At 42.9% G+C, this 25,400-nt stretch overlaps 1 protein-coding gene across 1 annotated transcript; it reads right to left on the bottom strand.

Moving 5' to 3' along the window:
* Positions 1-6: 6 nt before the first annotated feature.
* PITPNA (phosphatidylinositol transfer protein alpha) lies at positions 7-24,533 on the bottom strand. The gene is made up of 12 exons (XM_057381541.1): positions 24,396-24,533; positions 19,433-19,463; positions 13,627-13,772; positions 13,003-13,094; positions 9,393-9,400; positions 8,400-8,474; positions 7,955-8,038; positions 6,960-7,037; positions 5,944-6,054; positions 4,273-4,395; positions 3,469-3,538; positions 7-2,442 (listed from the first exon to the last, which is right to left on the bottom strand). Exons 1-11 carry the CDS (start codon positions 24,413-24,415, stop codon positions 3,491-3,493), a joined length of 816 nt encoding a protein of 271 aa, XP_057237524.1. The 5' UTR covers positions 24,416-24,533; the 3' UTR covers positions 7-2,442; positions 3,469-3,490.
* Positions 24,534-25,400: the final 867 nt, after the last annotated feature.

Here is a 25,400-nt window from a genome sequence, read left to right as displayed (position 1 = left end):
TGGATGGACCCGATCTCGCCGAGAGCCGGCAGGTCCAGGGGTTCTTGCCAAAGCTGATGGAAGATACGGCACGGGAAACGCTGCGTGATCTTTGCTATGCTCACTAGCAGGAACCAAGCATCGAGACKGAAGGGTCTTTACAGGATTTGTCTATCCAAAGGCTGAGGGATGCTTTCACTTAGGATCAAATTGGAAGGACAGAAAACAAAGGGCAAGGAGCCAGGGGGGAGTATTCAGGCTCAAGTTCCTGCRGTTCACCCCCCCCTCCTCCAAGTTTTTCCACTAATCAGGAAAGCTTTGTGTAAAAGCTCTTACTCTGAAATCAGAGGATCAAAAAAGGATTGCAATGGTGGAATGTTACAATCTGCTTCCACGGCGATTAGTGTCATCAGATGGAAAGCCTCTTGGATAACACAAACGGAAAGAACAAGTGTGCTATGTGTATTCTCAGGTTGCCCTCAAGTGTAAGAATCCCTCGAAACGTAACCAATGAACACGAACAGAAGTCAGTGCATAAATTCTCTGTTAAAAATACTTCCAACTCAAAGAACTCTAACTGGGGCCTACACTCCTAGAATACTTCTGAAACAGCTACACAACATGTCATGAAATATCCTGGTCCCAAATAGCCTCAAAGATTAAAATTTAGTTTCTTTACCTATTTTACAATAAACTTGTTTTACTTCTGCCTGGTGAGATTGCTAAAACCCCTCAAACCCCACCCCAACCCCRCAGAACCGTCTGAGGTCACTGAGAAGAGCCTGCCAGAGTTACTGGTACAATTCAGAGCTTATTGCACTTAGACATGAGTAAGGCAAAATAACAAACTAAAAATAAAGGGATAAACTGCCCCCTCCCCAGAAACCAAACACCATCCTCTCCCTCCAGAGCATTTCCATCTTTCCTCACACTGAGAACAGCTCTGATCCCAGCACAGCCTTGCTCAGCATGGCATGGGATCATTCCAGGATCTCCTGCGAGCAGGAGTGGGAAGGGCTGGAGGAGTCAGTGTATTATAGAGTGCTAAAAAGACTCCTCAAAAGTGGTGATACACCCACGACTGTTTGGCATTCAGGGTTTCATGTTAGTGCTGCCAAATACAGAAGTGGAAAATAAAGTTATTACTACTAAGGGGAAGAAAATCAAACATTGGGCCTCAGGGATAAGCAAAGAAATAGGGTTTTTTTTCTCATATGTATTGAAGAAAGCAGCATTTCTTTGATTCTGTTCTGCTTAGTTGATTGTCTAAAGCTGATACCAACATAAGGATAGTTACAGTAAGTATCTGAGTCCATTAAATAACGAGAGCTCTTTATATTAACAATATCCTTTGTGATTTATAACCACCACCAGATATCCTAGAAAACTGCAGCTCTTTATAAGTTGCTTTTTTCACAGCACAAAAGGAGATAYTTTAGTCAGTCTTGCAATGGGAAAAATATTATTGCTGAGCAGAACTGCCGCCCTGGGCACCTGGATGCAACCAGATGCCAAGACCTCACTTGTACACCAGCCTTTGCAACATCCCAATTTGTCCAGGGAGAATCACATTGTTATTATTTGTCAAAACTATTTCAGCTTTGTAACTTATGGGAAGTCTTAGTCAATAAAGAACCAGGAAGTTGCAACATATGCCAAGAAAGATTTTGTAAGAGTGACACACACAGCTGGAGGACAACAGAGCTACATGGGCCAGAGAGATCCTGGAAAYTGAAACTCAACAGGTAAGTGCTGAAGGCCCCAGCATGGGGCTGCTGATTGCAGCTTCTGGGCAATCTTTAATTCATGTATGTCAAGACAGAACAAAGTAATGCCCTGCAGAAGCCACAAATCCCAACTCATCACAAACCAAGAACTCTCTGACTGCTCCTCATTTTGTACTCAGATTACTTGTTATTAAATATCTCCCTCTGGGAGCAAGGGTGAGAGCAGAATATTTTGTGGACGAGTTTTGCACTTCTAAATATGGACTAGTTTCCCCCTCCAAACAGACATTCAAAGGATGGGGAAGGGCTGGGCAGACASAAAGGTGGCAGTTTATCCCACTTGGAAAAAAAAAAACCAAAATAACAAAACAAAACAAAAAAATTTCTAAGTCACCACATCACAAGACTATTTCAGCTAAAAATGTCACTTGGAAATCAAACAGGGCCACATGGAAATTGGTCTGAACACAATGAAAAAAAGAGGAGGGAGGAGTCGTAAATACAGCGATCTCTAAGTCACACGGCTCCGAGGAGGAAACTCCTCGGGATGCACGTGCTAACATTGGAGTGCTTAGTACCAGACTGTCTATTTGCTCACAATATTAAGGGGCATCTAGAATTAGCTATGGGAGGTTTAAAATCGCCTGCCGGTTGGACAGAGAAAGGCTTGATCCAGAGATGGTCCGTCAGTCAAGGGTGTGGATTCCCTGGGCCTTCCTGACGACTGTCTTGCAAACTGAAACACAGAGAGACAACAGGGAAAGGTTTCAGGATGGCTTTGGAAGAGCAGTGTGCCAAGGGAAGTGTCAGACGACCTYCTGAGAGCAAAGGGGAGTCACGCTGTCAGCAGGCTGACAATGCATCGTTATACTGCAACACTAACCCCGAGGAAACGGGAAAGGAGAAAATCAAGTGGTGGAAGCTGCATTCAAAAATWAAAATATATCTAAGAGAAGATACCCTCTCAGACACTCCCTTGCCTTGTGTGTCCCGTTTACCACCAAGCAACCAGCAGATAACAGAGGGCAAACAGATGGAAATAGTCAGTMCTCCAGGAGGATGTGGTTGTGCCCCACCCCATTCCTTCCAAGGATTACTAGAATGGCATTTTACAGCCCTAATAACCTGTTCTTCCCAGTATAAATGGACAATCCCTTCTTTCTCCTTGCCTTCTTCCTTCTCTAATACTATGGCACATTTTTTGCAGTGTCTAAGAAAAAGTCATCAAAACCAAACTGATGACATCAACAAAATAAAACTAAAGTAAGTCAAAAGCTTTAAAACTGTCATTGCTGCTTCTCCTGCAATGCCCAAATGTTACTCCAAGCCTTGGACCATTAGCAAATACTGTTAAAAAGTAATGGAAAAAATAAATTCCTTGAAAATATAGTTGGAATGTTCAATTTCCAACTGTATTCTAAGCATTTGCATGACTTACTTCTTTTGAGGCTCACAAAAGTTTCTCTGCAAGTCATAGAAAGTAACACATGCATTACAGAAATAAGAATAGCAGTATAATCTACAGAATATTCTAACACATTTTTCTTACACTTTTCACTCAGACATTTCTTTAGAATAGTTCTGAAACGAAGCAGTAAAACTCACTCATCAACCTGTCAGGGAAACGGGTACACTATAAAAACAATCAATACCACAGATTTGCCTGTCAGAAGCTCTGAACAGGATCATTTCTCACATAAATGYTGGGGGTTTAAAACTAAATAGAGCAATAGAGAGTTTTGTCAAATCTCTTGATACCTACAGTGCACAAGGAAGGAGTCATATTAGTCATCTGCAGCTGACATTCCTTTCACTGGATCTTTTTCTCTCATCTGAAAGAGGAAACATTGTTTTAGCAGTGATTCTCACATGTTTTATCTCAAAATTTATCAGTATGGAACACCTCCTGTGTGTAAGACATCGATTATATCTCAGMATCTCAAATCAGAGTTTGTGAAATGCACATGCAGGCACCATTTCTGRTTAAGCTGTGGGTTGGCAACAGATTTGGAACCACTACCCAAAGGGCAAGAGTGTACATGAAACTATAATGAAAATATCCTGAGGCTTGAAGGGAGGRAAAGGGTGCAGGGCAGGACACAAACCATGGAACAAGGTTCTCATTATTACCAAACTTGCATTTCTCAGGGCAAGAATCCTGTTACATACCTCCACTACCTGCTTATACTACTTAGAGCTAAAAAACCCTTTTAGTCAACAGGTTTCTGGCAACTAATGAGGACAAAATCGACCATTCAGCTTTGGGTAAAAGCAAACAGAAGATATTGAGGCAGTAAATGAATGATTGCCACTCAGCCCCTCATTACCTGTGGTTCAATACATTTACTGGCTCAACAACAAACAGAAGGAGAATTCCTTAACGATTAGCACGAGATGCCAGCACGATGGACTCATGGCCAATCATTCAAAGCACACACAGCATGACCTAAATAGCAGGAGCACAGTCCACGCTCTGCCCTGACGATGCAGCAGCYTTTTCCTCTCTGCTGTGCTGGAGAGAAGCAATTTCTCACACAACCCACACCTGCCCTGCTTTCCCACTGACCTCATCCAGCTGTCTCTTGGTCTCCTCCTCCATCCTACGGATGTCCTCCATAGTCAGATCAACCCACTTATCGAGCCAGCAAAAGAGCTGCCGGTGGAAGTTTGTGAAGAGACGCTTTTCTTGCTGCAAAAAGAGGAATAAAACACAAACCAGCTTAGTCACAGGGCAATTACCATGGAGCTCATAGGATTGTAACGATTTTCAGAGATGTGTACGCTGAAGAATCAGCTCCCTCGCCCACCTTTCCATCTAGCTGCCACAATTGGAAACTGAAGATGGCTAATTTTTATTCTTTTAACAGAATATCTTATCTGGAGCTTTGAATCCCCAGAGAAATACCTTTTTTTTCCCAAAAAACCTAGACAGCAGTCTGCACACTGCACTGAAAGATTTAGTGAACTTCCTTTGATTTGACAGTATTGTTCTGACTGAATAAAGTGCTCCAAGTTGGCTTTACTTGAGCATGAAAACTGGCCTGAAGGTGCAAAAAAAGGAGAAACAGGTATTTTTAAAATAATCCTTAACTTGCTAAAAACTGGAAATTAGCAARTATAAAGGGCTGACATACACCTATCTTGTTTTTCTTTTTCTTTTGCAGTGACCTACAAAAACACCKGAACTTGTTTTTCACAACTGAAAACCTTTCAGCAGAGGTAACTAATGTGCACAAGCTAATTCAGCTGTGGAGCAATTTACTTCCCTTTTATAAGAGATAAGCCAGGCAAAATCATTCTGTTAGACAGGGATATACAATGCCTCTTGGAAAGATCTCATTAAGGAAGGGCACTTCAATTTGCCAATTATGGTTTCATATCTGATAACCTGCTCTCATCAAAAGCATGAATACTTTGATTCAAGAATACAAAGTATTCAATACTTTGAATACTTTGAAGCAAACATGTAGATGCTCACGAAAAGAAAGGGATTGAAGACTTTTGTTAAGAGCTATTTGAAATTCTGCAGCACCACAGTTATTCCCCCTTGGAGTTGTTTTTAGATTGTATCACCAGAGAATTGCTTTTGCAGAAGCAGCACTGTGGTTTATCAATATTAACCACTGAGAAGTCTCTGTGATCTGAAGGCATGGGAATTTTATGAACACAGCTCTGCCTGGAAAACCACACACATCCATTCCCAGGTGAAGCATCCTGCTGAAGTTCATGGCTTATGGATTCTGCCACAAAAAAGCTCTTCTCAGGATGCCAATTATGTTTTAAGTTAATGACGTTTCCCACCATCTGCTTATTTTTTAGCGCAGGTTTTTCAAGCAGCAGACTGAGAGAGGAAAACACGACTGGAGCTCTAGGACTTGCCAGAAAGATCCTCAGCTGATCAGGATCGAATAGCTGGAGCTATCTCMCCACAAAAATGTTTTGCCCCTAAGCAATTCCAGTATAAAGGCATCATCTAACCATTCACAAATCAACTACCAAGTGACTGCAATTCTAATCTATTAAACAACACAAATCAGCCAATTTACCTTCACACATCAGAGTGAAAACATTGAATAGCCAATTCACAGAACAATCAGCCAGCCCTGCCCWTGGATTAGCAGCATATTGAACCCAACTTTAACTGCCTGCAGAATTTCAGGCAGAGGCACTGAGTGCTACAGCAGGTGGGTGATGAAAGGTGCCCCATTTCCACAGCTCATCTCATCACAGAACTTACCTTCTGTATAAAGTTCTCAACTTTATTTTGCAGACCCCACCACTTGAACTTGACTGTTACCAGCTTGTAAGCACACATGTATGGACAATCTGACTGCTTCCCCAGGTCCTTCTGCAAAGACACAAAGATAATCACATTAAGCCTGTGGCCAAATGTCTCCAGGGAAGCTGCTCTTTCAGTCCTAACTATGAAGTCTTTCCACAATTCCCAACAATCCTCTTGCAACCTTAGGCTTATCTTTCGTTGACAAGTTTTGTCACACCTTTGCTCACCCTTTTTCTTCAGGGTATAGAGGAGGAGCATGATGAAAACAGACCCTGGTTTCCTTCACTGSTGGCTTTCCCTCCATTTTGAGAATGGACTATTGCTTCCTCTCCTCTGTTGTCCACTTTTTCTTCCATTAAAATTATGTCTTTCAGTATCTTCACTGTTTTATCATTGCTACTTCRTTTCCTTTAAAGTCTCTTGACAAAGTCCCTATCTAAAACATTTGGAAATTAGATAATATTATCTAAGTCATGATTATTAARCCTTAAAGAAAACTCCATAAAGTTTCCTATTTCCCATTACAGGAACCATAACTACTCTTCCCAACTACAGATTCTGTCCAGTTTGCCTGGTAAAAATCAGATTTGCACACCCATAGCTCCCCAAATCCCACTTAGGTCCCTTTTAAAGACTGGCATCATATCTGCACTTGTAATATCTTCAGATTCTAAAGATTTCAATGAAAGGTTAAACACTCCTGGCCATTACTCAGCTATTTCCTACTTCARTTCTTTTGGGTGAACCCTTGGGCTGAGCACCAGACAGCTCTGGAGATTCCCTGCAACTCATTCTCTTTGTACCAAACTCTTYCATTTCTTTTAAAATCAGAACAGATTCTGTGCTGAGTTCTGCATTTCCTTGTGCAGAAATGATTGCACTGTTTTACAGATGTATCTTTGGCTCCAAGCCCCAGTATCTGTCCTTCAGTCATCCCAGCTGATAGAATTCCTAAACTCAKCAATACAAACCTTCCAGTTGGGACCCAGAGGTCCACGTCCAGTCTTGACAGATTTAAACCTTGCTGGATCTTCTTCTGCCTTGTAATCCTATTGGCCAGACACAAAGATTAAACCCAAATTATTCTTCTGTTACCYAGCTGTTCACTSTCACAAAGKATTTCTTTTGGGCAAAGACTTGCCTCTAACTGCYTTCYCCAGAGCTACTGTTTWCAGACCTCARCATTAGGTCAGGCCCTCCTRAAGGGAACATTTCTCCCCGCTRTGCTGTGTCCTAGACCTGTGTAAAGAAGTGGTAACCAACTGACAGGACCTTTGTAAGGCTATCAGACAGTCTGTATTTATCTCAGGATAAATTTCCTGTAACCACTTGTACTTTGGGAGCTAAGAACTGCTGCTACAGAAAGCAGCTATGCTCTGGAGATATTTTCACACCACTCTATCAGTGTGATGCTCACATTCTGCTCACTGCAAGAAAAGTACAGTCAAGCTCACARCATCACCATGAGAATGGTATCAAACACTCAGAAATCTCAAATCAACATTCCATTTTTACACAGGTGATATTTTTTTTCCCAGTACAGTACAGAAACACCTCGTTCTCGCAGTAGCTGCAGTGATTCTCAGAACCAAGTATAAGCTACATCTTTCCCAGACACACTTGTGAAGCCATGGATCCATTTCAAGAAGGGGGAAGTTTAAGAGAGATCCTGTATGGAAAGGTGAGTGTCATTTCCTGCTATTCAAGCCCTTCAGTCAGCTGCAGTGCYGTAGAAATACACTGTTACATGCATAGGCAACACATTTTACAGGCAGTGTTGACACAGTTTTAAAAAGAGCTTTTCCTCCAGCTTGCATGAGCAGTTTTAGAGAACACATTTCTCACTCTTTCCATCCTCTCATTTGTCCTGCTACCTGTCACCATCCCTGGAAACACAGCTCATCTGTGATCCCCTCTTTTAGCACAAGGCCACCTCCCCCAGGGAGCTTTTACCCACCTACCATACCTTGGGGAGTACTTGGCTCCGATCAGCAATGTCTATATAAATGGCTTCTACACTCTTCCATACCTCTGGCTCCAGTTTATGGACCTGCAGGGAGAACAAGACTCAGGGAGCTGCTTCAGTGACTCAACACKCCCATTCTAAGAAAATCAGCTGGAGATGCAGACACCCAGTGCTGCTCCCCTTTCCACTTACAGAAGCACACAATGGGAGAGTTTCTAAAGAAGCAAAGGTGCACACACAGAACAAGTGCTTGGGGGGCCAATTTTATTGACTTTATGTGAGAAGCCAACAGAAGGGAATCTCTGCTTTGGTAGTGAGACAAAAAACATTTGAAATACAGGTACATGGTGAATAGACAGCTCCACACAGCACTGCTCTAATCCAGCACAGAAARCAGCACTGTGACATTAAAGAGATGAGTAAAATACACGACACAAGTACTTACATTCTCTTGTGTTCCAAGATCTGATTTATGCCAGGTTTCAATTTTGATCAGGAAGTCATCCTTCATATACTCATTCTGTCATCAAAATAAAGCTTCTTGTTATTCTTAGGATATATAATTTGTCTTCTTATTAYATAGATAAGCTTTAGGAGAGTCAAYTCCAAGAATTCAATAATTCAAAGAATGAAGTCTCCATTTGACTGGGGTCTGACTCAGGGAATTTCAGAATTATTTGTAAACAGATCACTGCTTTCAGCAAAATTGATTGATCATTAATTACTTAAGATTAAATAAACCACAAGCTGTTCACCAAAAAAAACCTAAGTTCTATTGTCTCAGTGAAACATTTGGAGTTTATAAACAGCTTTTCCTTTAAAGGACAATATCTGCCACTCTATTTAGAGTTTAGAAGGGGTAACATAAGTTAGTTRGGCAGAAACTGTCTTTTTTAAGAGATTATTGATTTAGTACTGAGTACATATTTTGATGCAACTCTTCAAATTAATAACAATATTAAACTGATGTGCTGAGAGCTTTTGACACTGGGAAGGGACAAGAAGCACAGTTCTGCCAAGTAAGCAAAAAACTTTCCATTTCTCACTATTACTGTGAGTAGCAAAGGACTCCCAAATGCAACCCTATCCTCCCTCAGGGGAGCAGAAACAAAAGCACAAGCCAGAGAAACACTCGGCGTGTAAAATGAAAATATCAAATTCAGAAGAGAGATTACTCAGAGGGACAGCATGCCATGAGCTARCTGGTTTTTACTCAGTTTACCCAGACAATGGTTCATTCCCATTGCTGCAGCACAGACAGATCTCTGGCCGTGGTCACAAAGTGTCTGTGGATACACCACAGTGGCTAAGGGTTAATCTATGTGATCTTTAATGATAAAAGGTGAAGTGCCTTGAGCTCAAGTTAAAGAGCTTCTTATACCCAGAACACTTCATTTCAGATATTATTCCACAGATGATCAGKAAAAGCAATACTTACTGTAATAACTGGTCCAAGAAATCAACACATGAAAAGAAAGARACACAGTACTTTAGTGAAAAAAGACTGCACAGCAATCATTGCCCTCCTCCCCCTCTCAACCAAACAGGGACAGCTCCAGCTTCCCAGGGCATTGCTGGTACTGAGGGAAAAAGACATGGAAGTTGATGAAAACCAGCTAACTTCACCTGCTTCTCCTCTGGAAATTCTCAGACTCAGAGAAACCCAGAGGAGCAGCAATTAATTATGTACTGCCACTTGTGCTCCCTGGCCTGCAGCCAGCTGGATGAGAAGATGGAATAAGTATGTTCAGCTGACAGCATTTTACCAATCCTTTCTCAGCTTGCAGATAAGGAGCCTCTCCATAGTTCCAAAGGAAACCCACGCTGGATTTSAGGCCACTGCAGACCTGCCCGGAGTAACCAGACCCTGTGCATCTCTGCTGCTCGTGGTAACTGAACTCCCTGGGCACCRAGGCTCAATTATTCAACACAGAAAAGCAATTTAAGATCCTGTAACAGTCAGCATCTGCTCTACCTGAGCCTACCTGAGCAACCCTACTCAAGCAGAAGGAAGTTTGAAATTGAACTTCTCCAGTCTGTCCTGATGTTTAACATCAGGGATTGATTAAGGAGCAATTTGGTTTTAAAGGTACTATTACAATTTGGGAGTTTCCAACCCAGCACCCTGTGGACAGTTCCCATCCCGAATCACCCATCATGCACATCCAGCTGCCTTAATTACCCACTGCTGGGCTTCGACTGTTCTAAACCCCTAGCATGTGAAAATTGCTTTTTACAGCAATTTTACAGAAAGCCAATTATTTAGACTGACATGTTGAGCTGGAGGGAGAGAACAAGAAGGCAGAGCTGAGGCMAATTTTTCAAAGGCTGAACTTCATCTCAAAGAACATTTCATTATTTCTGCAAGAAGGAAGTGGGGCTTTTTGTCCTGCTAGWCCCAACAAAATACTGAATAATGCAGCAATAATTATAAACCAGGGCCTTCCCAYTTTGCCATGACTATGTGCTGTGACTATGCAGCTGCCTCAAAACAAGTTCCTTCGCCTCCTCAACTTCTTCCCTGTAGGGAAGACTCCTCATTTGTAAAGCAAACAAATTAATCTCTTCAGAAATGTCCACTCAAACTTCACTGCTCAGCTTGCTACAAATTAGGGCCTGCTTCTTGAGGCATTACAGCAGCAACTCCTACACGTTTCAACTGCAGTTATAACTTCTCAGTTTCTTGACATTTGGCCACAGGCCATGGTTACACTCACAGTGGAACACACATCAAATTGCTTCTCTAAAAACATTTAAGCAACATTAATATTTAAGTCAGACTGCAGAGAACACTGTTCCTCTTGGCACCAGCCCACARGTACAACTATTAGACAATCCTCACTTCATTTTTACTGCAGCAGTTGTGAACCCATATAACAACAACCTCCCAGTTTATACTCTCAAAGGAGCTAAGCAAAGCTTCCATTCAAAGCACATAAAAACAACATRTTACAGCACAAACAAGTGTGCAGAACTGTAGAAAGTTATAAGCTAGATATTTAAATTCCCTCAACCTGCAGTACTACTTTGATAATGGCCCATAATATGTATATTAATTGAGCTTTTCAGAGGAGATACAGGGAAATGTAAGAAAAACAATCCCGTATAATTAAAAAAACAACATGAGGCATACTGAAATAAAAGCAATGCTTTATTCCAGTTCAGAAGGCTCTGCTGTGCAAGGAAGCTGTGCTCCAGGCAGAGCACAGCAACACCACCTTGGGAAGGAGGGCACAGGCAGAAGCACCAGCAACTCCTACATTTAGATTTAGCTCCTACTGGGTCCCTAAATTAAATCTAAATTTCAGATCCTAAAGGGCTGAAAGCCAGCAAAGCATTTTATGCTGCCCAAAGATTCACACCAGGGTCTCCAAGTCTTCTCACATCCAACCAAAATGGCCAAGTGCCTCAAAAGGAAAATGATAACGCACAAAGCAGCCCTACAGAACATCCATGGTTCTCCCATCCGTGGGTTCTCCCGTCATGGGTTCTCCCTCCATGGGTTCTCCCCTCCTGCCCAGTCCCAGCAAGGAAAGGTTTCATCAACTTTTTCAAGCTTTTATTGCTTCACGTCAGGCTGGCAGATTCTCTAAACAGATTTATCAGCCTCCGCATCAAAACTGCCTTCTGCTCCAACCCCCACAACAAAGCACTTTCTACTTCATATTACGTTGCTGTTTATTACAGTTGAGGAGTTTTTGGGGCTTTGTTATCATTTCTAGCATATCAAAATCTCAAATTTCTTTYGTTGTTACATTGATTTTAGTATCCCTTTTTTCCCACTTAAGTAGGCTTTTAGCACCATGTAACTGAAGGATAAGCAGCTTAGGAATAACAAAACAAGTAACTTCATACCTTTGTTTCAGAAACTGGTGGAGAAGGAAAAGAGGAGGAGGAGGAGGATACAGTCGGGTATTTAAATCAGTTCAGTGGGTTTAACATGGAAATAAACTAGACATTTACTAACTAATTTAAGTAACATGCAGCAAGAAAACTGCATAAAAATTAGAAAGGTTGAGAACAACTTTGTTTCCACATCTTAAGGGAGGCATTAAAAATTTATTCTGTAAATTCTGGCAGTATCTGAATTTTATATTTGAAATACCCATTCCACTAGACTGCTGCATGTAATTTCACAGACTGAAGTAACACTACCCTCTCCCAATGAAGAGTTTTTTYCTTCTTTTAAAACACTTCATTTAAAATTCCCTTAAGTAAATTGTCAAAAAAAAGGGTTTTTATATATTAAGTTTCAGGACCAGTTGGAATTTTTAAGTGTCTAGTTCCCATAGCAACTGTACCACTACCAACTAGCAGAAAATGTATCTTTCAGAGATACAAACAGCATAAAATGCTGCCAAAAACTCTCAGTAAGTTTGGAGGCAAAGTCAAATTTTCAGTTTACAGCAGTGAGGACCAGAGAAGCTGTAGTGGTAAAACACCATGGCGGGTAATTTCAGTGAGGAGATTTTAAAAAACTCCTGTAGGAAATGGGTTTGACAATATTTTATCACTTTACACAGCTTCCAGAGCCTCACCCCTGCCTTTACAGATGGATTCACYTCAACTGCAGCACCCCCTGTTCAACCCTCCCTGACCTCAGACCCAGCAACTGAGCAAACACCCARATAACATGTGCTCCCTTCAAACTGCATTAAGCAAGAAGCAGCTGAGATGTGCCCTGTTCCCCTTTACATCTTCCCCTCTTTTTCCTGTGCTGCRCTTGAGCACATAAAATCATCCCTCATATATTTATTTCATTAGTGTTACTCATCTGTTCCTTTAGTAGGACTAACATCTATTCCTTGKTCTGTCCTTTTCCTCTGTCACTCAGTAGCAGCACATCAGACAAGGGCAGCTCTTTTAACTCCTCAGCACTGCATTTTGCTTTTCCTGACCACAGAAAGAGCCTAGAGAACATAAATCCAAGATTTAAGAGCTGAAACAACTTCTCTACTGATTGAGTCTTTCCTTATCCCCTCCTACCTTTTCCCCCTGCCCCCAAAAACCAAAAAGGCAGAATCTACAGTTCTTCCTTGGGCACTCACCAGTTCTGCAGTAGGGATAGGCATTCCAGGCTTTTTCATGTATATTCAGAGCTCCTTCAGGGGCCAGCATTCTCACAAATGTTGGCACTTTGCTGCAGAGTTTGGAAATAGGAAGAAAGGCAGTGGTAAGGACTACATGGAATGAGAACTGTGGCCCAGATACTCTGAGACAGGCAGAACATCACCTGGAAGGCAGAAACTAGAGACTGCACACTCCTGGAGTTGGTAGGGTTATTCCCAGCATCATTACAGTGTTTTCCACAGATGCCAAATTGGACATGTTAATACAAACCTTCTTTACATAATGAAAGATAAAAAGAAGGGAAAACAACAGGAGGCTGAAAGCAGGTAGAAATCTARCAGGTATTTTGCTCTTTAGCCAAATTCAAGTATCAAAATACTGGTGGCAGGATCAGACTTGCTTTGAAAAGCTCAAAGCCAAATCTTCTTGGGACAACAGCCACCTTACAGGGGTGGGTGGGTGTCCCAGYGACACTCACTGCCAGGTGCTGTTACACTCCTGCCTTACCCCGGCATCTTTCAGCCTTTCCATAATCCAATTTACCCATTGAATCTTCCTCTGGTTCCTCTTGCCCAACTCTGGGAATGAAATGGYTCCCATACCTCTGTAAGTGGTAGATCTTGTGTGTGTACTGCCCACGCTCTCCATCTCTTTCGTAGGGTTCRTTCACCAGCACTTCCACTCCTTCACCTCCACCAGTTTCATTTTTACTGGCTTCTGCCACRGAATACAGCTGCCCCACTTGATACTGGAGAGGTTAAAGACACATCATTACAATGGCTATAATTTAGCAGAAGTAATAACTCTGCCAGAAGAAGCCAAGGACAAATTTATTACCCAGGGAGWGGGCAGAGAAAAGGACATTCACTTGTATGGGCAGATAAGCAGCTCATTTAATTTCATTTGAGATAGAAAGCTTGAGTGGTGGTTAGGAGGAAAGCACTGCCAATAACATAGGTACCTTTAACCCTTAATCTCATGCTTCAAACCAACACAAAATCATGAGAAAGTAGAAAAGATGAAAGGAGCATCAGAAAGAAAGAAAATACAGRTGACCCCAGGAATACTGTAAAAAATTTCATTGGTTTTCACTCTTTTTGGCACACAGGTATCCCCAAAAAGTGAAGAAGAGGGTGCTGAATCAATAAGCACCCAGTAGTGCATCCAGAAGAGCCCCAAAAACTTCACATCAAGCTTTTTTACAGAATGTAGGGTAGAAGGGAAGGGACTGAAAAACTTCAGAAGCGAGACAGAAGACAAAGGGTACTTGCACCATCTGATTTAAGCTCTAAGAAACAAATTTGTAAGACGTGCACAGCTTAGGAGTCCCTGGGGGTCAAAGATGAGCATCCCCCACAGGTAGATCAAGCAACTGGGTAAGAAGCTTGAAGCAAAGASGGTATTTTCATTCTGAAAACTTTATCTAATGAAATAACTGAGCCAGTGTCCCAGATGACCAGTTGATCTATGAGGTCACCGCTCCCCCTATTATTTTTCCTATTATCTTTGGTTTGGGTTGTGTTGTTTTTTCTCTGTATAACACTTCCTCTTTAAGCCACAAGCTTAAATCACTACCAGGGASAACACAGAATTTCAACATACAGTAAAATTCTCACCCTAAGATCATTTCTCAGTCTCTTACAGACACTCACTTGGCAGCATTATTTCCCAGAAATCACCTAAAGTACTTGATACTACACAATTCCTTCCATAAGAGGCATTCACAACTATTTCACAGGGAAGAACAGAGGAAAAGTCAAAAAAAATGAACAAAAGAGAACATTCTCTTCTGCAGAAGATGTAAAGACTAATACACTCTTGCCTCTTGTAGCTGAAAAAGGGAATGCAGAGCTCAAAGGAAACATGATCAAATGAAGAAAATTCACACAGGTCTCTCTGAGGCAAAGTTACATGAGCAAAGTTTGAGGCTGAAGAAGCTAAACCACTAAGTTAAAAGGAAGAGTTCTAACTTAACAGAGTTAAAAGTCTTCAGAACTCTTAAGTAAGCAAAACAGCAACTGTTGCCAAAGGCAACAGTACAGGGAAGCARTCTGAAAGGGTAATCCACAAAGAGCTTGGCACCAGAAGTGCAATGATTTAAAAAAAAAAAAACAAAAACCCAACCACCAAAACTCAAAAACATTCCATAACCTAACTACAAAGCAACGCAACACCATTCAGGCCATCCTCCTTTTCCATAGCATAAGGCTCTGCATCAGAATCAGGAATAGCACTTCTGAAACCCAGCCTGGAAAAGTGGAAAACTGCGCAGAGCTGAGAACCCAGAAATACTTCACTGGGCTGGAACATCTCCTGCAACGAAGGAAAATTTCTACAGTCGTTAAATTCTGTTGTCAGAGCATCTAAAATAACAACAGTACCCAAAAGCCCTCTGGTACTTTGTACCATCTGGTGCCAACAAAGGCCAAGGAAAAAATTATTCCTACTGGAAGAGAAGATGGAAATCAGACCAACAAGGCTAGATGTCCTGGCCTCAGGTAATGTGGGGCAGAGCAAAAATCAGAAACCATTTTCAAGCTAAGAGCAGCAGCTCTGCTGGATCTCTCAAGAAGGTTCTGGAGCAGCCCTCACTTGGCTGGACAGTTCCTGCACTGTCAGAACAGCTTGGGTTTCAGTCTGGATTTTGGGCTGCAACACAAGTCTTTGACATTCCATACACCACACTGCTTTCCTTATGACTCCCTACATATGACCCACACAAAGCAGAACACTCACCTCCCTCCAGAAGAACAAAACACCAGAGTTGTGAAACCTTAGAAGCAAAGTTGCTTTAGCAGAGTAAGACCCACACAAATACTCATAAAACAAGAGTTTATTATGAGTTTGGTAACTACAGGATTACAGGGGAGGACTGAATGGCTTTGACTGCTTTGCAGCAAGTCCCAGAACGGGTCTCCAGGGGCACAAACTAATTCCTCTTAGTTACAGCCTATTATTCATTCCTTCTCCCTTTCAAATACATGGGTCAAAGTTCAGACACTAAGAAGATAAACCCTTTGGTTTAACATCTTCACCATTTAAACTTCCCTGTTATTTCTGAGCCTTTAATCGCATTGATAAGGGAGGAAAAGACCCAAATGAAACTGTCCCAATGAGCAAACCCCACATCATCTCCCTGCAAAGGTAAACAGAGAAACAGATATTGGCTCAATGGATCTGGACTGCTGACAGACCTGAGAGCCCCAAAAAAACTTCCTTCTCTTCTGCAAGAAGTCATCCCTCTTGCTCTGTGCCAAACACCTCTCATACAGCTGAGAGAGTATCTTCATTGCACCAAATTTCCTCCAGAAGGTCTGATCTCATCACAACCATATTCAAGAGCAGTTGTTTTCCTCAAAGCCGCTTTGAATGCAATTAATAAGATTCCTCTGTGTTTGGCAAGCTCCTTCCCATGTGAAAGGAACAAAGAGGCAGCACAGAATGTGTACACACAGCTCTAATCCATACCAGCATTTCAGTGGCAGCTGGCAAAGACACCCACACGAGTCCACGCTCCCTGAGTTGGCACAGTGCAATGAGATGCTGGTCAGGGGACAGAAGCAAAGCCCAGCACCCAGCACACAACGAGGAGATTCCCTTTGCTCCCTGCAGTGGGAYAAGGGATAAACCAACACAGCAGTGCAGCTTGCAGCCTGCACTTGAGCAGGACCACGTTTTGGCAGGGTTTCCACATAGAAGACAGACTGCTACAGTTTAACTCCTACATCGAAGCTTTTGARTTTTAGTCATCGCCAGGGTTCCTCTTGCACCGTTTGGTTCCCATCTTGGCTAAGTAAGCAGCACTGATCTCTGTGTTGATTAAGTCACGTCTCCCTAATGCCTTCCTGATCACTATTTTCTCTTGAATCTCACATTATTGGTTAAGCTCCATTTGCTAAGGGTGGGGAGTGAACACAGAATCCCTGGCATAGCACAGAACCACACAGAAGACTCCCTCAACCCTTTCAYGACGCCTCCAATTTACAATTAATTTCATTCCCTATCTTACACATTGGCATCAGTCTTTTGCCAACATTTTGCATGCAGAAGGTGTGAACTCCTAAGCGTTTTGAGCAAAAAATGACCTTATGAAAATGAAATTAGAAGTCCTCCTGTTAGCCAGAGATGCTTCATGAGCAGCTACACAATCAAGAACCATAACAAGTCTCCAGAGCCCTATTTAAGAGTTTAGTACATAAGGAAATCCTTGAAAGCAATGAAGGTTTGACAGCTGGCTTGTAGAACAGACAGCAGTGCAGTGACCAAGTGATGCACAGATGTGTCAGCATCTTTCTACACAGGAAGGGGGATGAAGCAATAAACAGAGCAGTAGTCATCCTCTGAGTCAATACTGGAAATTACCTTTCTTCTTAAGCACACCCAGGGACATAAGCAAAGCTAAGTGAACTTTAGAACCCTGTCTACTCAGGGAATTGGCTCCTGAGATCTGGCCTATCATGGGAAAAACACCAGACCTTGGAAAGGGACATCACTCAGGGGACACGGTGACAATGTGCAAGTYTGGGGAGAAATTCAATTTGGTCTGGTTGGGGATCTCTCCACAAGCCAAGCACTGGACCCAGAGTTGAGCAATACACGTTCTGAAACAGATAACCCCAGGGCACCCTCAGACAAGGAGCTTGCTAGAGACTGACAGATTTACCTGCCACCCAAACCCTCGGTCTTCCACACAGGCAATTTCCACACAAGGCTCAAACAAGCCTGGCACTGAACAGCGAGGGAGGGACGAGAGCACAGCAAGGGACTCGCTTTAACTGGATGAAGGCTAATCCCAGTATCAGAGAACTTAGGAAAACCCTGTGTTGGGTTCCATCCAGTMTAACCCCCTCAAAGAAACAATCTGTATACTGATGCTTTGACTTTCTATTTACACAGCTTGATACCAAGGAGCCATATCACTACAAGGCAGAGTTCCTGTTATTCAGGAAGGTCCTTTCTGTCCACTGAGCTCGAGTAGGTTGCCATTTACCCATAGCTTCCTTTTCTAACCTGCAAGTTTGCATCTTTGCTCACTTGATAAAGCTTATCATGTTACTCCTTCCTTGGTCAAGGACTTGCTCGCGTAAGTGGCACTCAGGCACAATAAAAGATGTGCACAATAAAACCTCCCCACACTTCAGTGGGACTTCTGTTAAAACTGCTTGAAACAAACTCATGTAGAAAGCATAAAAGATRCAGGTAGGGAGCAGACAACAGACAGAACTTCTGGCATTGACAGCCTTGTTCTTCCACTAACATAGAACACAGATCTAAAACCACTCTCTGATCAGAGGTCTAGGCTTTCTGTCAGCATCTGATACCTGTCACAGCAGACTGAGCCATAAGAACAAGAAATTCAGCTTAGACACTGCTTTTGTTTTACTAGCCTGTCTTATGGCTGCAGGAACGCACTACAGTTCTAAACTGTGTTCTGTCAAAAGAGTGAGAGTTATAAAAGGGATGTGCTTAAAAAAGTGCTGCCATGAGCCAGCCCACCACTGTCTACGCCACAGTAGCTGCTAAATTCAGAGGAAAGAAAAATGAACAAGAGTGCTGTTATCACAGCTCTCCCTAAGAGTTAGAATAAGGCCTTGATCAGAGTTCATAAACCCAAGGATTGGAGCCAAGGATCACAAGAAAAAAAAAACATATCTGAAAGAAGGAATCTACTCTGCAAGTGCTACAGACTCAGTCATTCCAATTTCTACCTTTTTAGTATGAAGGTTAAAAAATTCAAAACATTTACATGGTCAGATTCTTTGCAAGACTGGTGTTCAGTGCAGGAGGGAGGAAGGAAAGGCAAGCTGCAACTCAGAGGAAACAGGAGGGAAACAGCCACAGAGTCTGCAGAGCTATTCCATGGTCAGCCTGGTGATCAAAATCACCATGTCCATTAGAAAATAAGTTCTTCTCTCAATTCAAGCTTTATCTAAACAAAAAGGAAGTTTTCTGTATTTAAGAGCTAAAGAGGACAGGTCTTAAAAGAGTYCTTTTGCTATTACAGTCTCCTAAATCAGACGAAATTCTTGATCTTTGCCTAAGAGTTTAAAACAAAAGAGTTCCAGCAAAACACAGTTTAAAGGGTGACTTAAATTTGTACTAAAGCTTCCCCTTCACGTTAAAAAAAAATTGAAAAGAACAATAGTACTAATCAAAAGGAAACTGCACTTGAAAACAGCCTGACATGTCAAGATTTATAATCAACATATCTGTAAGTATTTTGTAAGAGCAATGATTGGTACCCTCAGAGTTTACACAATTATTTGGTCAAAATGATGGTGAATGAGTAACAGCTCCCAGGGGTTCCTGAAGATAGATTGCATTTTCCAGTTTTTGTTCATAGAACCTGCTTTGATCCCAGTTTTATTTACAGTCCTAAAGAAAGGAAGCAAGAAGCAAAGAACTTACCTCCTCCACAGACACGGGCAGGATAACGCGGCTGGAAGGGAACACAGAGACAGAATGTTAGCAAATATCCCTGCAGCTGCCAAATTCCCACATTCCTCACAGCAATGGCTGTACAGCTCTCCTCTCTTCCCAGTATTCCAGCATCCACCCATACTCCTCAGGCCAAAGACTATTTATAYATAACCTCAAAGAGAACCAATATGTGATAGAGCAGAATTGCAACCCTCTCCTAAAACTCTGTAATTCARTAGATGCTCACTGGTGATACCTCCCTGGCCTACAAATCTACATAGCATCAACACAGTGGTGTTCCCTCTCACTCCATCCTTTCAGCAATTCCATCTCACTCCTCATCAAGCTGYTGTGGAGCTTTCTGTGGACCTCAGCAATTCTGCAGAGATCTGCAATAGCCACAAGGCACTGCACGATTTGCTCACATGTCCCAAACCAGCAGGAAACAGCAGAGGAAAGGCCTTCTCAGAGATCACTGCAAAGGAAGATACTGCTACTGCTATACATGAGTCACTTCTTTTCATATTGTGGTTTCCTGAATGATTCTTAGAATCAACTGGCTAGATAACACAGCAAAAACTGCATGAAGTCACACTGAGATTTTCTGAAAGAAAATCAATTTAAAGCTGACAAAAATATACRCATGTTAAGGCCTTCTCCAAAACTGGATTTGTGTTTGACTTCTGCTTTCAGCAAGGATGATGTTGGACAAGGAACCAAAGCAAGACACAGATAGGAAATGGATATGGCCACTGTGGGCGGAAGAATTCCCAATTCTTTGGGAATTAGTCTCAAAGAAACTAGGACACAATCAGGAAAAAAAAAGTCCTCTGTATTAATAAACAGATTTTTAAAGAGCGATAGTGGCGAAAATAGATTTTTTTTACACTTTACTAAAAGAACAAACTGCAATAGGGGCAAAAGATTACAGATTATGCAAGATTACTTACGACAGCAACACTTCATGCTGACTGCAAAGTGCTGCAGAAAGAGCTACTGAGAACTACAAACGAAATTCAGTGTCAATGAAAAAAAGAATAATGCACTATAGGCACTTGTTTTCACCAAACACACAGGGTTAATGAGCCCCAAGTTAGTTATTGTCTACAAGTATCGTGTGTCTCTATGGAAAAGCTGCAGGAAGTATCAGCTTAGTGGCAGCTCAAAAGAAACTGGAATATCACATACAGACACACACCAAAAAAAAAAAAAACCATTATATTACCATAATCTCCCATATATTGATATATTGAATACTGCACATAGTTCTGGTCACCTTATCTCAAAGAGGATACAAAACATGTGAAGAAGTTAAAAAAGATGACTGGAGATGGGAAAAAGTTTCTGTGTGAGATGAAAAAAGTTAAAACATGGCCTTTCACCTTGGGAGAAAAACCAGCCAAAGGGCTCAGGTATGGAAGAGCTTTAGAAAAACCAGCCAAAGGGCTCAGGTATGGAAGAGCTTTAGAGATCATGAATGGGGTAAAACAGTGAATGGAGGAGGAACTGTGACTCTTTTACAACAGAACAATCATTAGGCAACAAATTTGAGACCAAATCACGTGTGCTTCTTTACATCACATCCACTGAAGTCATGGCATTCCTCCCAAACATAGGAAAAACAAGCAATTGTTAAATGGGATTTGATCAATTCATGGAAATCCATGTGCCAGTTACTGCTGGGATACACTGAACTACAATTGTGTTACTCACTGCTACAAATTGAAAGGCAAGATGGAAGAGGACCACCAYCAGCATGGTATAAGGGAGGACAAAATAACAGGAAATGGATTTTCATAGGTAAACCATAATGCTGGGTTAGTTAACTGGATAAAAGTGCAGTAAGAATGACAAGAGGGACTGGATGATAAGTAAATGTGAAAGACCAAGAAACAATTTCTCTAAAACAGAGTTAAAACACTTTTCTTTAGAAAACGTGGTGTAAAATATTGATGTAWGTGAATGAAACTCCATTTAGGAAACTGGAAGACACTAAATCTGAACATTATCTCATAGTTCAGTGTTCATCAATAGAGAAACAGAAACACAAACAAGATCAATGGTTTACAATTCGTTCAGCCCAACAAATCAAGAATATGGGAGTGAAAAACACCTAAAAGTAGTCAAGTGATAAAATAGGAGGAGGGAACACTACTCAAGAGGATCTTGAGGAAAAGCTGTGCAGGAGCAGCAATGGGAACAAAGATTCCTAACTTTAGGACAGAACTCGCTCAACTTATGAGAAATTATATGATACAGTTGGYCTGAAAATGGTGAGGAACATTTATGATCCCTTTTAGATTAAAATCTACCTCAAATGACAGCAAAGGGAAGTACAGCTGCAGAGAAGGTCAGTGTCATTATCGTCACTTTAGAGGAAAGGGAAGTGAGTCTCCACACTCTGATTCTCCTCAAGGTCTTCCGAGGCAGTTTAAATCAAAATAAGGACAGCAAGGAAGACTCCAGCCAGCATTTGCAAATCCTGACACCAAAAAAAAGCAAACGAATGAACGAAATCCATGCAGCTTATCTGTAGCACGGATGGATAGAAATGCAAGATAAGTCTGAATGCCTGACAAGACATCAAATGAAAATGTTAAAGTCATCACTGCATAACCATCAGGACAAAAAGTTGTGCAGGAATTATGATACTGACTTGTCTGATAATAAAATGTGACATCAGATTTTTGTTATATTGCTCTATTTCTGTCCCATCTCCTAAAATACTTATGGAGCACATAATAAAACCAATCTGATTTACTAGGGATGGTGTGACAACGGGTCACAGAGAGGGAATAATAATCTGCTCAGATGATATGAAGTCCCAGATCACTTATATTTTTACAATCTGCAGAAGGAAGGCTGTAAGGTACCTGCATGGAACTAGAACTAACATAAATAACAGCAAAACAGTAATAGCAAAGCATTTTAAATAGCCAATTCACACCCAAACAAGTGGTTTCCATATGCCTTAAACAGCTGCTTCCTGGAACATGAGATTTCATCAAAAACCATCTCAAATAGGATGTCAAATGGGCAACTTCACCATAAAACATCAAGAATATTTAAATCTTGCCAATACAGTGACACAACTCTGAACGTGCAACTGTGAAGAGGCAGCTGGGAATCTCAGAAAGTTGAAAATAAATGTTCATTTGGAAAGTCCAGTACCAACCTTGACTGTCCTTAGAGCCACATATGTCTTACTAAGGACAAAACAAAAGGAAGAAAAGAAACAGGGTAATGACAACACKAAAAAGGCTYGGTGATCCTTCTGAAAATACCRATGGAAACTTGTAAAAGGAAACCAATGTAGTAATTCCAGTCTTTTAACCTTTACTCTTAACATTTATGCTTCACACCTTGTTTTTGAAACAGGCAGTGTGAAAGACCAGCAGGCATGCTGAGATCGTGAGGTAAATAACCTTGAGTAAAATGACTTTTGGAAGTGATAGTCATGAAAAAGAACTGCTYATACTGTCAGAAATCTGGAAATTCAAAGTACATGTATTCCAACCTTTACAGCACAGCTCACTGATAATGAGCTTTACTGTGGTACAAGGCAGGGGATTGTGAGCAGAAGCATAAAAAAAATACATGAATGTGAATAGAAGGATGGTAATAAATTCATAAGAAAACAGAAACAAAACAGATGTAATAGAATAAGTTAATTATCTTTTCATGGACCTGAAACTAAGGACTTAACCCAGGTTTCTGCCTGCTATCTAGTTTAACACTACATAAGGTAATGGTGTCTGTGTTACAAAGAGCAGCTCTGCTGCTGCTCTTGAATTCTACATTCCTATTGTTTGGATAAAAATAGCAGCGGTTTAAGGATTGAGGGGAAAAAAAGTTAATCAAGTTTAAAGACAACTGCAGGGATCAGTACAACTGKCAACACAGTTTTAATATTTAAATCCACACCATGGTCCATAATCTTGYGAAGTAATTCCTGTAAGGAGGACACGGTCATGTAGGTAAATGTGTCYAAGAGAAGACCTGAAAACCCGCTTTATCCCTGGGATCACAGGTATCTTTTATAAGGAGAGAAAGAAAAAAAAAAAACAGAAAGCCTCTTCCATCTGTCAAAAGAAGTTTAAAAGGAGGGAATGCAGTTAACTAAAGAATGCACTTGAGTTAACCTTAAGAATTCAGGAAAGAACTATGTGCAGAGTATGCACAGCTTTGAAGACACCCAGCCAAAGTGCACCGGTGCAAGAGTATATTCCACTTTAGCAAGCACAAAGCTGCCGAACCAAGGACTGTGACAAGCAACGTGACTAATAGTTACACACCCTCATGTCCAGCCAGTTTTCCACCCCTACATCCCCATCGCRGGGCAGGACAACCGCAGTAGCCTCAGGGTCAGCGAAGAACTCCAAGGTGAGGCTTCCACACACAAAAATATTTTGGAGCTGCCTTATTACTAACATTCTTGGGAGCCCTTCCTTGGAGATTACACAGTCAAAGGCGGGAGGGGATCAAAACCAGCCTTGACATTTGGCTCCGATACAAGGAGMAGGGGRCAAGACGCCCCTGGCTCCCTCAGAYCTCGCACAGAAACCCCCRGGACTGAGCCGGTTCCCGGCTCCGGCTCGGCCCTCAGCACCCGGGCACCGGCAACACCCACCGGGCACAGCCGGTGCGGGGCCACCCGCCCGCGGAAGCCGTCGGGGACAGCGGCCGGGCTCCGCGGAGCCGCAGAGGGGCCGAGCGGACCCGGTGCCCGCCGGCAGCCGCGGCCCCCGCCCCGCCGTGACCTTCACTGCCGCCCCCACCGCCGCCGCGGCCCTCACGGCGCTCCCCGCTCCCTCCCTCCCTCTCCGCGGCCGCAGTGCGGGGCAAGGCCGGGCCGCCCACCCGCGGCCGTCACSGCGCCAGGCCGCGGGCGCGGACGGAGGTGACCGGAGGGGCTCAAGGGGGCCGGGGTGGGGGAGCTCCCCGCACTCACTATTCCTTGATGAGCACCATGGCGGCGCCGCCGCGCGCCTCCCGCCCGGGCCAGCGCCGCTGAAGGTGACAGGAGGCGCGTCCCGGGGCCGCTCCGCGGGATGGACCGAGCCGAGCCGAGGCGAGGCGAGCCGATCCCAGCCGATCCCAGCCGAGCCGAGCCGAGCCGCGCCGCGCCGCACCGGGACGGGGGGGCCGGGCCGGCGGGGGGGCCGGGGCGGTTCGTCTCTGCGGCAACGGCTGCGTCACCTCCGCGCCGCGCGCGGGGCGGGCCCGCCCGCCTCTTCCCGCCCTCCGGCTCCCTCAGGCAGCGCGCGTCTGCCTCGCGGGTTTTTGTTTTGTTTTTTGTTTTTTTTTTTCGCCGCTGAGGTTTTTAAACTAAAACGCCTGAATTGAATTTATTTTTTTTTTTAGGTTCTCTCGAGAGGTGTAAACCGCGCGGTGCTGTCTCCGCTTTAAGGCTGGGGTTCCCAGAGCAGTWCCGCAGTCTCCCAGCAGTGCCGCTGGCAGGGTCTCGTGGCGGGCCCTCAGGTTTTTCTGGATTATTTTGAAGTATAGCCGCTTCTTTAGGTTCTCTCACGAGGTGTAAACTGCGTGGTGTTGTCTGTTTCAACTCGAGACTGGGGTTCCCAAGAAGTCTCCCAGCAGTGCCACCAGAAGGCTCCCTCCTGCCACCATCAGGTTYTCTTCGAATCCCAGAATGGTTTGGGTTRGAAGGGAYCCCAAAGACCACCTCGTTCCACCCCCTGCCATGGGCAGGGATGCCTTCCTCTAGCCCAGGTTGCTCCAAGCCCTGTCCAACCTGGCCTTGAACWCTTTTATGTTGGGATGGGGCAGCCACAGCAGCTTGAACAACCTGTGCCAGAGCCTCACCACCCTCATAGAGAAGAATTTCTTCTCAATACCTAACCTACATTTCCCCTCTCTCAGTTTGAACCCATTACTCCTTGCCCTGTCACTACRGTYCCTGACAAAGGGTCCCTTTCTGGCTYCCCTGTAGCCCCTT

The sequence above is a fragment of the Malurus melanocephalus genome, unplaced genomic scaffold (assembly GCF_030028575.1).
Source record: "Malurus melanocephalus ecotype Western Australia unplaced genomic scaffold, MMel_1.1 scaffold_515, whole genome shotgun sequence".
NCBI classification, from domain to species: domain Eukaryota; kingdom Metazoa; phylum Chordata; class Aves; order Passeriformes; family Maluridae; genus Malurus; species Malurus melanocephalus.
This window is presented reverse-complemented; position numbering and strand designations above follow the sequence as displayed.